Consider the following 20,267-nt stretch of genomic DNA (forward strand, 5'->3'; position numbering starts at 1 on the left):
TGGCCAAGCATGTCTCCAGACCTAAACCCAATAGAACATCTTTGGGGCATCCTCAAGCGGAAGGTATATACAGTGTATCACAAAAGTGAGTACACCCCTCACATTTCTGCAGATATTTAAGTATATCTTTTCATGGGACAACACTGACAAAATGACACTTTGACACAATGAAAAGTAGTCTGTGTGCAGCTTATATAACAGTGTAAATTTATTCTTCCCTCAAAATAACTCAATATACAGCCATTAATGTCTAAACCACCGGCAACAAAAGTGAGTACACCCCTTAGTGAAAGTAACTGAAGTGTCAATATTTTGTGTGGCCACCATTATTTCCCAGAACTGCCTTAACTCTCCTGGGCATGGAGTTTACCAGAGCTTCACAGGTTGGCACTGGAATGCTTTTCCACTCCTCCATGACGACATCACGGATATTCGAGACTTTGCGCTCCTCCACCTTCCGCTTGAGGATGCCCCAAAGATGTTCTATTGGGTTTAGGTCTGGAGACATGCTTGGCCAGTCCATCACCTTTACCCTCAGCCTCTTCAATAAAGCAGTGGTCGTCTTAGAGGTGTGTTTGGGGTCATTATCATGCTGGAACACTGCCCTGCGACCCAGTTTCCGGAGGGAGGGGATCATGCTCTGCTTCAGTATTTCACAGTACATATTGGAGTTCATGTGTCCCTCAATGAAATGTAACTCCCCAACACCTGCTGCACTCATGCAGCCCCAGACCATGGCATTCCCACCACCATGCTTGACTGTAGGCATGACACACTTATCTTTGTACTCCTCACCTGATTGCCGCCACACATGCTTGAGACCATCTGAACCAAACAAATTAATCTTGGTCTCATCAGACCATAGGACATGGTTCCAGTAATCCATGTCCTTTGTTGACATGTCTCCAGCAAACTGTTTGCGGGCTTTCTTGTGTAGAGACTTCAGAAGAGGCTTCCTTCTGGGGTGACAGCCATGCAGACCAATTTGATGTAGTGTGTGGCGTATGGTCTGAGCACTGACAGGCTGACCCCCCACCTTTTCAATCTCTGCAGCAATGCTGACAGCACTCCTGCGCCTATCTTTCAAAGACAGCAGTTGGATGTGACGCTGAGCACGTGCACTCAGCTTCTTTGGACGACCAACGCTAGGTCTGTTCTGAGTGGACCCTGCTCTTTTAAAACGCTGGATGATCTTGGCCACTGTGCTGCAGCTCAGTTTCAGGGTGTTGGCAATCTTCATGTAGCGCAACAATTCGTCTTTTAAGATCCTCAGAGAGTTCTTTGCCATGAGGTGCCATGTTGGAACTTTCAATGACCAGTATGAGAGAGTGTGAGAGCTGTACTACTAAATTTAACACACCTGCTCCCTATGCACACCTGAGACCTAGTAACACTAACGAGTCACATGACATTTTGGAGGGAAAATGACAAGCAGTGCTCAATTTGGACATTTAAGGGTGTAGTCTCTTAGGGGTGTACTCACTTTTGTTGCCGGTGGTTTAGACATTAATGGCTGTATATTGAGTTATTTTGAGGGAAGAATAAATTTACACTGTTATATAAGCTGCACACAGACTACTTTTCATTGTGTCATTTTGTCAGTGTTGTCCCATGAAAAGATATACTTAAATATCTGCAGAAATGTGGACACCTCACTTTTGTGATACACTGTATATATATATATATATATATATATATATATATATATATATATATATATACACACACACACACATACATACACATATACAGTGTATCACAAAAGTGAGTACACCCCTCACATTTCTGCAGATATTTAAGTATATCTTTTCATGGGACAACACTGACAAAATGACTTTTTGACACAATGAAAAGTAGTCTGTGTGCAGCTTATATAACAGTGTAAATTTATTCTTCCCTCAAAATAACTCAATATACAGCCATTAATGTCTAAACCACCGGCAACAAAAGTGAGTACACCCCTAAGAGACTACACCCCTAAATGTCCAAATTGAGCACTGCTTATCATTTTCCCTCCAAAATGTCATGTGATTTGTTAGTGTTACTAGGTCTCAGGTGTGCATAGGGAGCAGGTGTGTTCAATTTAGTAGTACAGCTCTCACACTCTCTCATACTGGTCACTGAAAGTTCCAACATGGCACCTCATGGCAAAGAACTCTCTGAGGATCTTAAAAGACGAATTGTTGCGCTACATGAAGATGGCCAAGGCTACAAGAAGATTGCCAACACCCTGAAACTGAGCTGCAGCACAGTGGCCAAGATTATCCAGCGTTTTAAAAGAGCAGGGTCCACTCAGAACAGACATCGCGTTGGTCGTCCAAAGAAGCTGAGTGCACGTGCTCAGCGTCACATCCAACTGCTGTCTTTGAAAGACAGGCGCAGGAGTGCTGTCAGCATTGCTGCAGAGATTGAAAAGGTGGGGGGTCAGCCTGTCAGTGCTCAGACCATACGCCGCACACTACATCAAATTGGTCTGCATGGCTGTCACCCCAGAAGGAAGCCTCTTCTGAAGTCTCTACACAAGAAAGCCCGCAAACAGTTTGCTGAAGACATGTCAACAAAGGACATGGATTACTGGAACCATGTCCTATGGTCTGATGAGACCAAGATTAATTTGTTTGGTTCAGATGGTCTCAAGCATGTGTGGCGGCAATCAGGTGAGGAGTACAAAGATAAGTGTGTCATGCCTACAGTCAAGCATGGTGGTGGGAATGCCATGGTCTGGGGCTGCATGAGTGCAGCAGGTGTTGGGGAGTTACATTTCATTGAGGGACACATGAACTCCAATATGTACTGTGAAATACTGAAGCAGAGCATGATCCCCTCCCTCCGGAAACTGGGTCGCAGGGCAGTGTTCCAGCATGATAATGACCCCAAACACACCTCTAAGACGACCACTGCTTTATTGAAGAGGCTGAGGGTAAAGGTGATGGACTGGCCAAGCATGTCTCCAGACCTAAACCCAATAGAACATCTTTGGGGCATCCTCAAGCGGAAGGTGGAGGAGCGCGAAGTCTCGAATATCCGCCAGCTCCGTGATGTCGTCATGGAGGAGTGGAAAAGCATTCCAGTGGCAACCTGTGAAGCTCTGGTAAACTCCATGCCCAGGAGAGTTAAGGCAGTTCTGGGAAATAATGGTGGCCACACAAAATGTTGACCCTTCAGGAACTTTCACTAATGGGTGTACTCACTTTTGTTGCCGGTGGTTTAGACATTAATGGCTGTATATTGAGTTATTTTGAGGGAAGAATAAATTTACACTGTTATATAAGCTGCACACAGACTACTTTTCATTGTGTCAAAGTGTCATTTTGTCAGTGTTGTCCCATGAAAAGATATACTTAAATATCTGCAGAAATGTGAGGGGTGTACTCACTTTTGTGATACACTGTACATACATACATACAATTAGAAAAAATAAAATACAAATAAAAAAAGGGGGAAAAACAGATAGATAAATAAATAAATAAATAAATAAATAGCAAGAAAAAAAATACGATTGAAATTCTAAAAGAAAAGAAAGAAAACCCTTATTGGCCAGCCCACAACGCAAAACACATATACAAACATTAATACCTAGACAGAAACAGCAACATTCAGCGATAACCAGTAAACCAAGCAACCAACCAACAAGTAGGATTAGTCTGAAATGAGTGAGTGGAAGATCTGTCCCCCCCCACAAACTGGAAAAATGGGGCCCATATCCTCTCAAATTTGTTTGAAAAGCCACTAAGCGTAAGTCTAATTTTCTACAGCTTAAGAAAGAGAAAAACATCCCTTATCCAGTGAGTATAGGAAGGAGGAGTTTTGGATTTCCAATTAATCACGATTAATCTCATAGCTAATAGAGTGACAAATGCTATTACATTCTTTTTGGGTGTTGGGAGAGATTGTGACAGAGTAACCCCAAACAGCGCACACACGGCATTTGGTTCGATCTCCTCTCCAGTTATCTTTGACAGGGTGCCAAAAATCTCTGTCCAGTAAGCAAAGAGGGAAGGGCAAAGCCAGAACATACTGTATGTATAAGATTCGCAGGAGCCTGTTGACACCTATCACACAATGGAGATACATTTTCATAGAATTTAGACAACCGGACTTTGGTATAGTATGTGCGATGAACCAGCTTAAATTGGATAAGTCCATGCCTTTCACAAATGGAGGACTTATGTATACGTTGTAAAATCTCCTCCCAAACTGGCTCCGTTATCACTATCCCCAGGTCCTCTTCCCAGAGGGATTTAATGGTATTTAACGACTCTGACCGTAAGGCATAGATTTGATTATAAATTTTAGAAATCAGACCCTTAAGAGTTGTTCTTAGTGTGAGGAGACCATCTACTGTTGAGTCTCCAGGTGAGTTGGGGAATGTGGGGAACGTATTGTTAACAAAGCTGCGAACCTGTAGTTATCTAAAAAAGTGATGTCTGGGTATAGAAAATCTATCTGAATGTTGCTGAAACGAAGCAAATACATTATCAAAATACAAGTCTTTAAAGGAGTTTATACCAAGGTTCGCCCATCTGGAAAAGGCACCATCTACCAGGGAGGGAGGAAAAAAAGTGATTAGCAGCCAGAGGAGCAAGAAGACTTTTTTTTCAAGTAAAAACTACTTTTTGTCTATCTATCTATATAAAGATATAATTAATATATTTTCTGGAATTGTCTGCTCAGTCTTTATATGTAAATCACAAATCTTGGGTTGGATTAAAAAAAAAAAACAGTTGCAGCACGAAAGCCATCAAACCTCAATAAGCTTGAAGCTTTGCATGAGAAAATGACCGAGAATTCCACAAGAGAGATGTCATAAGCTTGTAACACTTACCAAAATCACTTATTACAGATTTTCAAGCCAAATACTGAGAATGATAACAGTGCACATGGACATTTATCAAGACAACTAAATTTTTCATTTAAAGTTTAAAATTAACTTGCATTATCAAAATTGCTTTTATGTGTCAATATTCTTACTGTTTACTAAGACTTTTTTATGGATACTTTTAATTCAATTGTATATACATTACCACAATACCTTTAATTTGTGTGTGTGTGGGGGTTGCAATTTAAAATTTAAACATTTTAAATTGCAACCGTTTATATACTCGTTCGTTAGTAGGGTAATGCTGTACTTCTTGAATGAATGCAACTCCCCACAAAATTTTCATACTGAGAAAACAGTAACCCAAAAAAGGTCCAGATTTAGTGTTTTTTATTTAAATACATCTGATTAATTTTCATAACACAAAAAACTGAGTGGTATAGACTTAAAAATCTAACAATAATCTTCATAGCATTATATTTCTAATTAGATTTTAACAATAAAGAAATGCTAGACACCTTACAGCCAAGAAAAAAAATATCTAAGATAATGGTGACGTAGTACCTGTGTTATTCCTTAAGCCCCTCAAAAAACTTACAGCATTCGTAGGGTTTGGAGAATTATTCAAAAAGCTATTAATGAAAGACTAATTTTAACTGCTTTAGAAAAACACAAATTTACATTAGACCTTAGTTCCTGATGAACGAAACACATAGGATCAAAGAAAACAACATTTACATACAAGACAGTCATAGATTTAACATCTTAAACATAATAGGTAATGTTATTAACAGGTATTAAGGCATAATTAAAGAAAAAAGGGATTGTAAATAATCTGAATTTTTAATTATTAGATTTTGAAGGAAGAAATCTCAATACTCTAAAATGTGTCAGCAGCAGTTACTGTACTAATCTCAGACAGGACAATCATAAAAAGAAAAACCTGGCTTACATACACAGATCGAGGTATACAAAACAAAAGAAAATCCCAGCATCCACTAAATCCCAGGTTATAAACTTTGCAAGCACCCTGCTCCATTCTGTAAACGGACAACTAAGGTTTGCAGATAAAGTGTTATCTAGACCGGTGATTGACCAGGAGAAAGTCCCCATCTTTGCAGGTGAGGCACAGTTTGAGGTTTCTTAGAGAGCCTCCAGCACAGGTAAAAGCCCAGCCAGCCATCAAACACAGGATGATATAGGTGGGAATCAAACTGCCTTCATATTGCGGGTTCAAAAATGTCTGAAACATACAAATACCATTTATTAATAAGGTATCTATAACAACAACAAAAATCATAAAACAGTGCTGGAATTACTTTATATTTAAACTCTGTAGCTGTGATGTTAATAAAGCATCATTACACAACTGTGTGATTCATGTTAAACTTACCAGGCATGAAACTAACAAGTGACTGAAGACCACCGCCCCAAGAGACAGCCATCTTTGATGCTCACATGACTCAAAAAACACAACACCCCAAAACATGTGCAGCAGGATTATAGCCAGTGTCATAAAAGCTGTAAGGGTTATATTAGAAAACAATAATAATGAGCGTTAGAAATGAGCTGATTTATTAATCAGTCAGAAAACAGTGACAATAGTTTTGTTTCCAGTAGTTAATGGATTAGTTATACTTGGACTAACTTGGATTTTTCCCTGCTTTTAAGGGATTTATAATTACCTATTGAGCTAATTCAAGTGTGTTGGAAGTAACAAAACAAAACCAAATCGGCGGATTTCTAACTAATCAAGTCAATTAAATTTGTTTATCAAAATAGCAACAAATTTCATTCTCTTTGCAGATAGCAGATCCAACAATTAACCACATATATACTGCAGATAACAAATCTCTGATTAACCACATATTAAATTTAGCTGTTCTAGTTTTTTTGACATTTACTTAGTGGCATCTTACAGCAAAAGTCAAGGTCCGCAAAGAGCTTACACAACATCAAAGGGATCTCACTGCTGAAAGGTATCAGTCAGGAGAAGTACAAAAAAATCTCAGGGAATTACATAAGCCATGGAACAAGTGAAGACGGTCATTAATAAGTACGTCCCTTCAAAACTAATGAAAAGACAAGAAAACTGGTCTGGGAACAATTATTTAAAACATTAATAATAATGTTTACATGTAGAACACAACCACTATTTGCCAGAAATTCCTGCAACTCATTTAATGTTGCTGTAGGCCTCTTCTGTCAAGTTTTAGTCTTGTCTTTTCAACAATTTTGAAGGGACGTCTAGTTTTTGGGTTTGTTGGGTTTCTAGTTTTGGTTGTGGGTTTTGGAGGTATTCTAAACAAGGAGGTCACTGGCTTAGGATAGAAACTGCATTAATGCTGAGTGTCACATATCTAAGCCCAAAAATGTGTAAGGAGCATGTCCAGAACATGTGTAGATAGTTTGCTGGAGACTCTGTTGATGCATGCTCAATAATCCAGGTACACAAATCCACAAAGTTGAATCAGTTCATCTGGACACAAGTTTGTTGTAGAGATACGTTTCATCACTCAATCCAAATGACTTCTTTAGTCAGACTGAAGAAGTCATTCGGATTGAGTGACGAAACGTATCTCTACAACAAACTTGTGTCCAGATGAACTGATTCAACTTTGTGGATCTGCTGGAGACTGCTTGCATCTCTTGCAGGCATCATTCCTATCTGGAAATATCTTTATTAATTTGGAATTGGTAAAACAGGCTTTATTATGCACTTTACACTGCGAAATCATAAATATCTGATAAGGCACTTTTTTGCTGGGTTTGGAGTAAAAAATGTGTTGATAAAAGCTTCAGGGGGCCGTTTGGAAAAAGCTTAATTAAATTAAATTAAAATTTAATTTGTAGCCTGAGAGAATAGGAGGTAGGGGGTGACAAGGTTCAAAATGTACAAAAGAATGTCATCTGCATATAAAGAAAGTGTATGTTCTAGACTGTAGCAGGTAATACCTTTGAATCGCAGTTGGCTTCAGAGCCAGATTGTCAATGGCTCTATAACTAAATTCAAAAGTAAGGGGGAAAGAGGGTAACCCTGTCAATCTGTATGGAACCAGATGGGTCAGAATACAAAAGCCGGTTCCAACTAATAAATTGTCTGCCTTACCCAATCTTCTCCAGACAAAAAACAGATAGTCCCATTCTATCCTGCAATGCTTTCTTAGCATCAAGGGAAGCAATAATTTTGTGTATGTCAAAGGGGTAGAGAATATTGAGTTATTTTCTGATGTTAAAGCCAGTTTGACTGTGCACGATCTGCACATGCCACATTTAAGAGGAAGATCGGTCTGTAACTGCTGTAAAGAGTGGAATCCTTGTCTTTTTATACAAATTCATTTATGCATTTTCTCTCTTTTTCTCCCAATTTAGCATAGCCATTTAGTCTTCTGCTGCTGAGGACCCTAATCGTGCCCAAGGACGGTATATTTTTCTAATACACGCTCCCTCCGACATGTGCAGTCCACCAAACCCTTCTTACTTGCCCATATTTCGGCTAGTCTCACGCACAGAGTTACACACTAATCTTTTGCGTTCCTTCACAGGCGCCCGGGGTACTAACTAGGGTCCTTGCACAGCGCCGAAGACTCCACCCCATTTTTTGTCTCATCTTTTTTTGTTCCGTAGCATGATATTCACAGGAGCTGACTATGTGTAGAAATCTGTTATATAGTAGAAAGAAATCAGTCTTCAATAAAGTGAGTGACAAAAAAAATCTTACTCTCAGGATTATTAAAACTCCAGCGGTCTGTAAGGCCTATCTGAGCAGCACCTCCTAAAAGTACTACAGCTGATTTGAATAGAGAGGTTTGTTTGGGTGAACATTTGCAACTGATGGGACATACAAACAGTGATCACTTCTGAGTGGTAGTTCCCCAACATAACCCACTGTGTGTCTGCAGGACTCTGGTGACTTATTTAGGCTTTAACTTATTACACTTTACATACAATAAAAATAGCTGTTTGACGAACATTTTGTTTTCAAAACAATGACAATCACTAGTCATTACACAGCCTGTCCACTTCACCTTGAATAAACAATCCTTTACCTGAAGAAATAAAGTACTGTTGAGAGTCCCCTTGGATGCCAACAGTGCCAGGACCTAAAGAGTCCGACAAGATATTGACCACTGAAAATGCTCCGCTCATGAATCCAAAGCCAAGGCCTGAAACTACATAAAACAAAAGCATTGGATTATGTAAAACTATAACAGAAATAGCAAGTTAAGCAATTTTTTAATGACTCAAATGTGAAAAATGTTAGACTTCTGTGTGAATGTGTGAAGTTCATGGCAGAAGGGACAACAAACAACTTTAATAGTTATGTAAAAAATTTCTTCTCAAATTGTTTTAAAGTTCTAATCAACTGTTAGTGTCAGCCATTTACACTGGGAGTCATGCTGGGGCACGGACCGGCTAGGGGGGATACTAATTTGTGGGCTTCTAATGTTGGCACTTTCAGGCAAATTAAAACATGGTTAGGTAAAAACTAGGCCATTAATTCTACACTATAGATTCACCAGGTGCCTTCTGTCTCTTTCTGTAATTATTTTTTATCAATGCACAGGAAAAGTAGCCGAACAGTGTTTTCTTATACTGTAAAACCCTGTATTGGTATAATGACAAGAAATTTAACAGAAATACAAAGGTAAGCCCATCAAAATGATGAGAGACCAAGCTCCAATTTTAAATGATTTACCTACTATCCCTTTATCCCAATTGTTATTTTTTTTTAAATATAGACTATGACTGTCGCATATCTCCAACCAATTTAAGTATTATTGACAGCATGGAGGACAAGGTGGTTAAGCTTAATATCTTAACGGCTGATTACAAATTACAAATAATCTCACTTTGGGAAATCCCTGCATTCTTTTAGTTCCTTTTGAGTCATTTTAGTTCCTAATGAGTGAAACATTGCAAGTTCACTATACAGTATAGTTCCATGAAAAAGTATGTGACCCATTCTAATTTTACTCTGTCATTTTTTTTAATTAATGCGGCTTTTGGAGCAATTATGGAAGATCTCTGTAGTATACACCACTGTTAAGTTGTTTTTCTTTTGGGAGATGGTTCTTCCTTTGGGAGAGGGTTACTGGAGTTCCAAATCCTTAAAATGACAGTTAAAGCCATTTTAGAGTTTTAAAAAACTGCATGAATACAAAACCAACATAAATACAATTTCTTTTTCTTTCCTTCTGTAATATCTTTTAATTGCTGTGTGGTGTGCTGCCTGCTACTGCCTGGAAAGGTACTATTTAAGTGATGTTTAACTTAACAGGGCTGACAGTAAACTGGCATTTTCTAACGGAACCCAAAAATGAATTAAATTTGGTTTATTTTGTAATTAAGTAACTAAGGGCCAAAAATATTTTTTTCCAGACAGTGGGTTTTTGATAACTTTTTCCCTTTTATAAAAGACTGTATTTCCTAAAAAGTGATTTAAAAATTATTTCTTAAATAAAAAAAAGTTTACTTTGTTTTGTCTAATCTAAAACAATTAAGTGTGACAAATACACAAACACAAAATTGAATAAATCAGAAGGGACAAATACTTTTTTTACAAAACTGTACATATTTTAAACAGAAATCGTCCAGTCAGTGTGGTGCAATACCATAAGCCAGCTGGCGAACAGAGATGGGCATGGTATCCTCTTGGCTAATGGCCAACAGGCCTGCATTAGCTTTCCTGTGAACAAATGAGTATTATGAATAATAATAATATGGTTTTTTTTATATACTACATGAATTCAAGTTTTCAACAAACAAAGTATTAAAAGCCTCTTCTGTTCTAAAAAAGGCTTTTGGATCATTCCAATTCAATATGGTCAATGTGATTAAAATCAGTGCAATAAAAGACTGAAGTCTCCACAATAAAAATCACCAAATCAAGTCTTTGTGAACCTCGCCTCGACGACTGTAAAAGTGAGTGAAGCGTATGGTTTAAAAGAAAGTGCAAAGTGTTTAAAAGAGTGGTATGTGTGTGGTGTAAAGGAGTATCGCGAATGTCTATAAACAGTGCTGTGTATGGTAAAAAAAAAGAGCAATATATTGTATTAGTGATTACAGTGTATAGTATATAAAAGAGTGCAATGTATGGTGAAAGAGAGTGCTGTGCATGGTAAAAGAGTGTGATGTATGGTATAAAAAGATAGGGCAGTGAAAGCACCTGTGCACCTGTTAAGGTAGTGGAATAGTAATCAGAAGGTTGACGGTTCAAGCCCCACCACCACCAAGTTGCCACTGTTGGGCCCCTAAGCAAGGCCCTTAATTCTCAAGCTTAACCCCCTTAACCCTTCGAATAAGGTAGCCTGCTAAATGCTGCAATTATAAATGTAAATGGTAAAACAGTGCAACATATGGTATAAATGTGGTATAAGAGAGCGTATGGTTTAAAATAGTGTGTTGTGTATGATGAACGTTAGAGATGCAGTCTGTATATTAAAGTTTACCCTAACAACATTAGTGTAGCTGCTGAAAATTAATTTTAAGAATATTTTAACCACCAGCATTAATCGAACAATGACTTGTGGGTTATCAGTTAATTTATGACATTCCAAGTACAGTGGGGTCAAAAAGTATTTAGTCAGCCACTGATTGTGCAAGTTCTCCTACTTAGAAAGATGAGAGAGGTCTGTAATTTTCATCATAGGTACACTTCAACTATGAGAGACAAAATTAGAAAAAAAAATCCAGGAAATCACATTGTAGGATTTTTAAAGAATTTATTCGTAAATTATGGTGGAAAATAAGTATTTGGTCAATAACAAACAAGCAAGATTTCTGGCTCTCACAGACCTGTAACTTCTTCTTTAAGAAGCTCTTCTGTCCTCCACTTATTACCTGTATTAATGGCACCTGTTTGACCTCGTTTTCTGTATAAAAGACACCTGTCCACAGCCTCAAACAGTCAGACTCCAAACTCAACCATGGCCAAGACCAAAGAGCTGTCGAAGGACACCAGGAAGAAAATTGTAGACCTGCACCAGGCTGGGAAGAGTAAATCTACAATAGGCAAGCAGGTTGGTGTGAAAAAATCAACTGTGGGAGCAATTGTAAGAAAATGGAAGACATACAAGACCATTGATAATCTCCCTTGGGGTCAAGATCTCATCCCGTGGGGTCAAAATGATCATGAGAACGGTGAGCAAAAATCCCAGAACTACACGGAGGGACCTGCAGAGAGCTGGGACCAAAGTAACAAAGGCTACCATCAGTATACACACTACGCCGAGAGGGACTCAAATCCTGCAGTGCCAGGCGTGTCCCCCTGCTTAAGCCAGTACATGTCCAGGCCCGTCTAAAGTTTGCCAGAGAGCATATGGATGATCCAGAAGAGGATTGGGAGAATATCATGTGGTCAGATGAAACCAAAATGGAACTTTTTGGTAAAAACTCAACTCGTCGTGTTTGGGGGAAGAAGAAGAACCCAAGAACACCATACCTACTGTAAAGCATGGGGGTGGAAACATCATGCTTTGGGGCTATTTTCTGCAAAGGGGACAGGGCGACTGATCCGTGTTAAGGGAAGAATGAACGGGGCCATGTATCGTGAGATTTTAAGCCAAAACCTCCTTCCATCAGTGAGAGCATTGAAGATGGAACGTGGCTGGGTCTTCCAGCATGACAATGATCCCAAACTCACCGCTCGGGCAATGAAGGAGTGGCTCCGTAAAAAGCATTTCAAGGTCCTGGAGTGGCCTAGCCAGTCTCCAGACCTCAACCCCATAGAAAATTTGTGGAGTCCGTGTTGCCCAGCGACAGCCCCAAAACATCACTGCTCTAGAGGAGATCTGCATGGAGGAATGGGCCAAAATACCAGCTACAGTGTGTACAAACCTGGTGAAGACTTACAGGAAACGTTTGACCTCTGTCATTGCCAACAAAGGTTATGTTACAAAGTATTGAGTTGAACTTTTGTTATTGACCAAATACTTATTTTCCACCATAATTTACAAATAAATGTGATTTCCTGGATTTTTTTTTCTCATTTTGTCTCTCATAGTTGAAGTGTACCTATGATGAAAATTACAGACCTCTCTCATCTTTCTAAGTAGGAGAACCTGCACAATCAGTGGCTGACTAAATACTTTTTGGCCCCACTGTATATACTAAAAACAATAACATTTATGGTATGTAAGTGAGCACAAAGTATGGTGCAAAAGATTATGGTGTATGGTGTAAGAACAATGGTATAAACACCACCAGTTGAGTTTCTACAACTTATTATAGGAGCTCTGCCATAATAGTTTATCATCAACAGTCATTAATGAAGTAAGTTAATAGCAGTGGTTTTAAAAAGTGTCTACACTTACTTCAGTAGTTTGTAGTAGGCAAATCGAAAGACTTCTTGAAGCAGTACAGACAGCACCACTCCAAATATAAGAAGCCCTTTCTGCTGTGTGGCACTGTCTTTGTTGCTGATCTGTACAGCAATAAACCATACCAAAGATGACAGCAGCAAAGATACTAGCCAGAAGAATGCACTGTAAAACAAAAACAAAAAAAGCATATTATATATTTTAGTGTGGAGATAATTATAATATACTGAAGTATTTCAGCTTCTCAGACACACCTATCAAACCCTCAAACTGTTACATACTTCTTGTCCTTCTTCCACTATAAAGGTCAATATATCCAACATTAGCTAGTTTAAAAGATTCTGGGTAAATTAATTTAAGGTTTTATCAGGGGAGAGATGTCAAACAATGAAAACAAACAAATCTTGCCAGAAAGCATGTATGTTCTTAAAGCACTGATTTTATATACCAAATAACAATGAGAGTGGCAAAACACAAGAACTCGATAAATAAGAATACTTATAACAGTCTGTTATCCATTAAAGATCAAAATCTGCATTCCTAATTAGCACACTTCTAAAAAGTAGTGCTTGCTGCAAAAAAGATTTTTGATATGTTATATAGTGATTGTTTGAATTTATTGTTACAGAAACTAATTAAGCTTAGCATAAAATGGTGGTACAGTGGTAGCCTAGTGGGTAGAGCTTTGGGCTATCAACTGAAAGGTTGAGAGTTCGAATCCCAGCTCTGCCATGCAGCCACTGCTGGACCCTTGAGCAAGGCCCTTAACCCTGTCTGCTCCAGGGGCGCCCTGCAATGGCTGACCCTGCGCTCTGAGACCAGCTTCCAAAGCTGGGATATGCGAAAAAAGAATTTCGTTGTATTGTACACCAGTATATGTATATATGACAAATAAAGGCATTCTATTAAATATATTAAAAGCATGACTAATGATCAGTCAGTTGCACTGTTGCTGCTAATGTGGCATTTAAAAAGGCATATAATTTATTAGCTTTTCCAGTTTACAATGCTAGCTCTTGGTATACAAAAACTATCTAAAAGCAACAAAGAGCTTGGACATAAAGCAGTAGACAACACAAGCACAGAATGGCACCACCAACTATTAAGTCATATCACATATAAATTGATCTGACCTCAGTTGCAGTGATCACTACTACCTTCTGAACTCCATCTTCAGCTAACTTTTCATCCTGAGCTTCATGAACTGGAATTCTACTGGTTAGGCAGATGCAAACAAGCATCCACAATCTTGAAATACACTGCCACTAGACTCTGGCAGTCTGATGGACAAAAATTATATGTATGTAATATGTGTTTGGCATGCTGCACAATAATGGGCAGTGTTATTATAAAAATCTGTGTTATTTGGGTGTGTCCAATATGGCATCTTGTGTACATTGCCTGGTCCCAGCAATTTTGTGCAATTTTTTTTTCCAAAAGGAAAGTATTAATCTTTGTTAGGATTTTTCTTTCCATTTAAACCTATTATAAGGAAAAAAGCTTAATGTGGCTTAATTTACCATAACAATGACCTTCTTAGGTCACCAACCTTCTCTCACTTATTACTGATCATATGTAGTCTCTACTGACAAACCTCTTGTCTAAAAGAAAAGTATTAATTTTTACGATAAGCTTTTTTTCTTCCAATTCAAATTTATTATAACAGCCTTTTAACCCATTATAAAACCCCTACTGTCTACTTGCAGTGTTAAGAGGTTTACAAACTGCTGCAGGATGTCTTTACAAACAAGCTAAGCACAGTTTTTATTCTACTTGTTAAACCGTTGTTCAGTCTTTAGTTCAGTGTTGTCCTGCTTTGTTGGAACGAAAGCCTGCAGCCCACACTGCTGATTTTGGACCTGTTCTACACCCTCCAGTCTCCATTATTTTAATGATTACCTACAGCTTTAAATTACTCCAGTATTTTAAACAGCTAAAAAAAAGTTCATCCAGCCAAAGGCACTGATTGTGCACTTTTACACAGTCATTACTGAGTCTATCCTCTGTTCCAAGATTCAAAGTAGCTTTCCTCTATCACTATTTTGTACCCCGCTGTCACTACAAAGGACAAGCACAAACTACAGTGCATCGTTCACTCTGCTCAGAAGGTGATAGGCTGCAACCCGCCATCTCTTAAGGATCTACCAGCCTCCAGAACACTGAGGTGAGCAGTAAAGATCATGGCTGATCCCTTCCACCCTGGACCTACACTCTTTCGTCCACTCGCCTCTGGCAGGAGGCTGAGATCTATCCTCACCAGTACCTCGCGCTATAAAAAGTTTCTTCATGTCTGCAATCTATCTCTGATACGTGAGAAAAGTTTTGTTTCTAGGTCACTGGTTTAGTACATTAAGCCATATTAAGCTTTTGAATAAGATGTTTAAATCTGAAGAAAAAAATCTTAACGTAAAGATTACTTTCTTTTTGGATCACAAGTTCGTCATTTGAGCGGAAGTGTCCTCATGACCAGTGATAGCTTTATTCACGTTAAGCGTTCTTAACTCTACAATAATTATGCTACCACTGGTAACCAGTAAGAAAACTGGGTAACTTAAGGTCACTGTATTCCGAAGTCTCCATGCCTTTAAGTTATGCACTTTATTATGGAACAGATTAGGAAAAGCGGCCAGTGCAATTTCTAATTATTCTTGGGTTTTTTTTGGTTTTTTTCTAACGTGAATAAATAATCATTGAGTAACAAGAGGGATGTAACAGACTAAATGTAATTTAGGATTAAGGAGTTCCATGAGGTTTTTTTTTTTACTTATAGAAATCAAAAGGTTTTAATTGCTAGCAAACATGTAATACAGTTGCGGTGATGTCACACTGACGTGTAAATGTAAATGAGATAAATTAAATAAATGATAGGGAATGCAGTGACACTCAGTAAACTACTAAACATCCGTAGCTCAACACTAGAAAAAACAGAAGCTACAGATGATGAGGGCAGATTTACTTACCCCGCAATGAGAAAGATAACTCGCAGTGGATCGTGGGCGATAGTGAAAAGGAACAGCGCTACTGCTGGACCAAAAGCTATAAATGTACAGCCGAAAAAAACAGCGGCTGTCATAATGAACGAACCTCGGTTAGCTTGGAATTACTATTATTTTCTGTCTGCTCATGCAAACTACTTAGTTTAAAATATATGCAGCTCTTTAGAGGGTTGGTGGAAAAACGATCGACCCAGTACGAGTCTTCGTTTCTTACAAATAGTCACACAACACCAGGAAATTTAACAGCTTAATGTCGCTTCCCTGTCATGTGAGCAAGCACAGCCGTAATACGGTGGCCGAGAGTGATTAGAGATGCAAACCGAATTCCTTCGCATTTACACAGGTTAATGTAGATGCAGCATTTTCAATGTGAAACATTTTTAAACCACAAACCCACTTAAAACAACATTGATCCAATTACTAACCGACGTGAGCAACCAGGATAGCATACTAGTACTGATGGACAAGTTTGCTTTGGGCGCGTTTGGATTTGCCCACAACAAATCATATTGTAAACCATCATATAAATCCTAGATGACTCACAATGCAATATGGGCTAGAATCCTCATCTCTTATAAATTATTATATTTTTAACTTTAATTTAATAAAGTAGGAGGTTTTAATTATTTTCTTTGGAATTACTTAAATTTTTTTTTTTTTAATTTCAAGCTAATAATGCTTGCTTGGTTTATGAGCTATCTATAAACACAAGCCTAAACTTATTTAAAATAGGTTATTATTGTTATTTTTAAAGTATACTGGTGAATTAATCTACTAACCATTTCATCCTGGTCAGGGTTGAGGTGAGTCCAGCTTTAGCCAAAAACACTGGGTAATGTTTGTGATAAATTTTGCCAAAACATGCCAAAACCTGTGGATGGTGCTTGAAAGCCAATTTAATCAGAACACGGTTTAACGACCCTAAGCACTGCTCCAAATTAGGCAAGACAAAGGCCAGCAGAATCACCGCAAATTAGTTCTATTGTGCTGTTATGGCAGCAGCTTGACCTTATGGTAAAAAATGTGGCCTTTACAACAAAGGCTGTGAAATTACTGCAAATGGAGGCTTCCATGAAAGTAAAAAAAAAAAAAAAAAGATCATTTCCTTTTCATCAGCCACTTTATCATGGACAGGGCCTCACAGCAGGTCTGGTTTCACCTGAGAACAATGACTGAAAAGTCATTGAAATACCCTGGACAGTGTGCTAATTCATAGCAGGGCTTTGGTCACTTTCTTTTATGGGCGGCTCGTTCCTTAGGGCGATCGGGCGACGCACCACCAAAGGGCGAAAGGGAAGAAATGTTTCTATCACATTCAACCAGTGTTAAACTAGCTGTGACTGTTATGGACAGTCTGTCTTGCCTCTGAACATCGTAGTCCAATCAGCGTCGAGTTGTGTTTCGTACAGTACCGCCCCTTTTGGGCGATTTCAGTCTGATTGAAAATCACCCCGGATTGCTCTCATAGACTCTCATGTTAAGGCACTTTTTTAACTGTAGGCACTGCAATACAATCTGAATGGGTTCCGGGAGGGCTCGCACTTACGTGCTTGCGTAACACGTAACCTGGTGTAGCGATCTCATCACCATGACTACCATTACCTCAGTTCCATCGCGTCATTAAGGGAAATGCCATTCAGTCATCGTAGTAATCAGGATAAATTAGCAACTAAAGAATTAGGGCCACCCAGACCAAAATTTAAACATCAAGCAAGTATCTACAAAGGGGGAAAATCATAAAGGTTACAAGTAAATTACAAGTAAGTAATGTAATTTTTAAATTGTGAATTGTGATTGCACTTATTGTATCTCCCCAATTGTTTAATTGTACTTCTTTATTCATTGCACATCAGCCCCGATGCCAATCTTTATTCTGGATCTGCTGCACCTAAAATAAAATGCTATCTGATGAAGACTGAATTAAATTGTTAGTGTGAAGGCTTTACTTAATTTTATGATTAATGGTAAAGCTGGTTTCTCTCCATGTTCAAAGTTATTTGTGAGGGCAAACTGACAGATGACTTAAGATGTTAATTATTTAAGCTTTAATTTACCCATTGAACGGGTCACCTTGGCCATCATCGCAACAATTGCCCCCCTGAGAGATTTGGCAGGAGCCGCCACTGCTTTCTTTGTGTGACATTTGTTGATTGTTAGGTGACAATGCTTTTCTGAAGTACTCCTGAGCCCCTATGGCTATATTCATCACAGTAGCATGATTGTTTCTTATGCAGTACCATCTAAGAGCTCAAAGGTTATGTACATTCAGCAGTGGTTTCCAGCTTTGCCCTATACAGACTAAGATCTCTCCAGGTTCCCTGAATCTGTTCACAATATTATAAACAGTAGAGGGTAAGAGACTAAATTGCAATCTGGCATTGAAAAATTTTCTTTTTGAACTGATTGGCGATTCTCTCCTGGCACAAAGTGGTGAGACATGACTCATTATTGCTTGTAATAACCTTTGGTTGATCCTTAATCATTGATTCCCTCACCTGTTCCATCACCTGCTTATTTTGGAACATTGTACTTTATTATTCTATGAACGTTTTACTCTAATATTTCACTTTAGTAGGAAAGGTGATGGAACACGGGGGTAAACATGTCCCAGCTTTTTTGAAGTGTTGCAGTCTGTTTCGACACCGTTTCATCCTGATCAGGGTCATGGTGGGTCCGATTAATTGGGCCAAAGGCAGGAACCATCACATGGTAACACACACACACTTTCACACTTGGCCTCCAGTTGGCCTGACTGCATGTCTTTGGACTTGTGGGAGGTAACCAAAGCACCTGAAAAAAACCCATGTGGACACAGGGAGCACATGCAAACTTTACACAGAAAGGACCCTGGCCGGGAAATCGAACCCAGGCCCTTTTTGCTGCGAATTGATAGTGCTACCCACTGGGCCACTGTGCAGCCCACATGAACCAATCAAACAAAACAATTTAAATAGCTCAATACAACTAATTTAACAAGTGGTTTCAACAAAGTTATAGCAAAAAATGCCACATTTAATAACTACTTCAGTCTCAGAATTATTCAACCCCTCAAACAGAATTACCTCATAAGAACACACATTTGAGAATCAGGTGTTGTCACTAAAGGTGCATACTAAACACTGAAGGTCTCCATGCCTGAACTCCCCGGGGTACAAGTCTACTGATCCCAAAAGCACAAGAAAAGTCTGTGTAGTGATAAAAAATGGAATTTTTTGAGACTATGGATCAGCTGTATAGGAGGAAGGAGGAAGAATTAAGTATACACTGAAAAGAACACCCTGCCTACAGTGAAGCATGGCAGTGGCTTGGTGATGCTCTCCAGCTGCTTTGCTTCCTCTGGCACTGAAAACATGCAGCAGGTGGAGGGCAAGATAGATTAAATTAAGGAAATCCAAGGACAAAGCATCATGCCTTCTGTGAGGAAGCTATAACTTGGGTGCCATTGGACCTTTCACCAGGACACTGATCCCAAGCATACCTCAGTCCACCAAGACCTGGTTTCAGAAAAAGTCCTGGACCATTCTGGAGTAGCCATCACATTCACCTGACTTTGACTCTTTAAAAAATCTTTGGTGGTATTTAAAGATGGTGGTTGCAGCTTGCAAGCCCAAGAAAATGAGTGAACTGGAGGACATTGCCCATTATGAATGGGTTTAGATTCCTTAGGAACACCAGAAGCCAGAAGCTAGTGACTGGCTATGCAAATGTTTGCGGCACGTCATAACAGCAAAAGAATGCTCTACTAAGTACTAAAGACACAAGATACCAGTATCATCAGAGTATCATCAACTCCTCTCACCCCAGGTACACATTGTATAACGTCCTGTCTTCTGGGAAGTAATACAAGAGTGTCTTTGTCAGCTCAGGAGCAGATTTCCCCTTCATTCATCACTCAGCTGAACTCCTCACTACAGTGAAATAACCACTGCCCACTATACTGAATTTCACACCACACTGTTAAACCACAATGCACACACTGAACATAATCTATACACTATTTATAATTACCATTGCACTTCTTACTGTAAACAGCATACTGAATCACTGTACATACTGTATATATTTTATACAATTTATAAACAATTAAGCTTGTTTGTACAACATTCTTTGAAAAAGAAACTTGTCGGAGGG

At 38.8% G+C, this 20,267-nt stretch overlaps 1 protein-coding gene across 1 annotated transcript; it reads right to left on the reverse strand.

The window, feature by feature from the left end:
• Positions 1–5,194: 5,194 nt before the first annotated feature.
• On the reverse strand, positions 5,195–16,389 carry aph1b (APH1B gamma secretase subunit). The gene is made up of 6 exons (XM_063012937.1): positions 16,101–16,389; positions 13,135–13,305; positions 10,435–10,508; positions 8,869–8,991; positions 6,213–6,340; positions 5,195–6,062 (listed from the first exon to the last, which is right to left on the reverse strand). The coding sequence occupies exons 1-6, from the start codon at positions 16,211–16,213 to the stop codon at positions 5,895–5,897; spliced, it is 777 nt and encodes a 258-aa protein (XP_062869007.1). The 5' UTR covers positions 16,214–16,389; the 3' UTR covers positions 5,195–5,894.
• Between the last annotated feature and the right edge of the window lie 3,878 nt (positions 16,390–20,267).

The sequence above is a fragment of the Trichomycterus rosablanca genome, chromosome 17 (genome assembly GCF_030014385.1).
Source record: "Trichomycterus rosablanca isolate fTriRos1 chromosome 17, fTriRos1.hap1, whole genome shotgun sequence".
Lineage (NCBI taxonomy): Eukaryota > Metazoa > Chordata > Actinopteri > Siluriformes > Trichomycteridae > Trichomycterus > Trichomycterus rosablanca.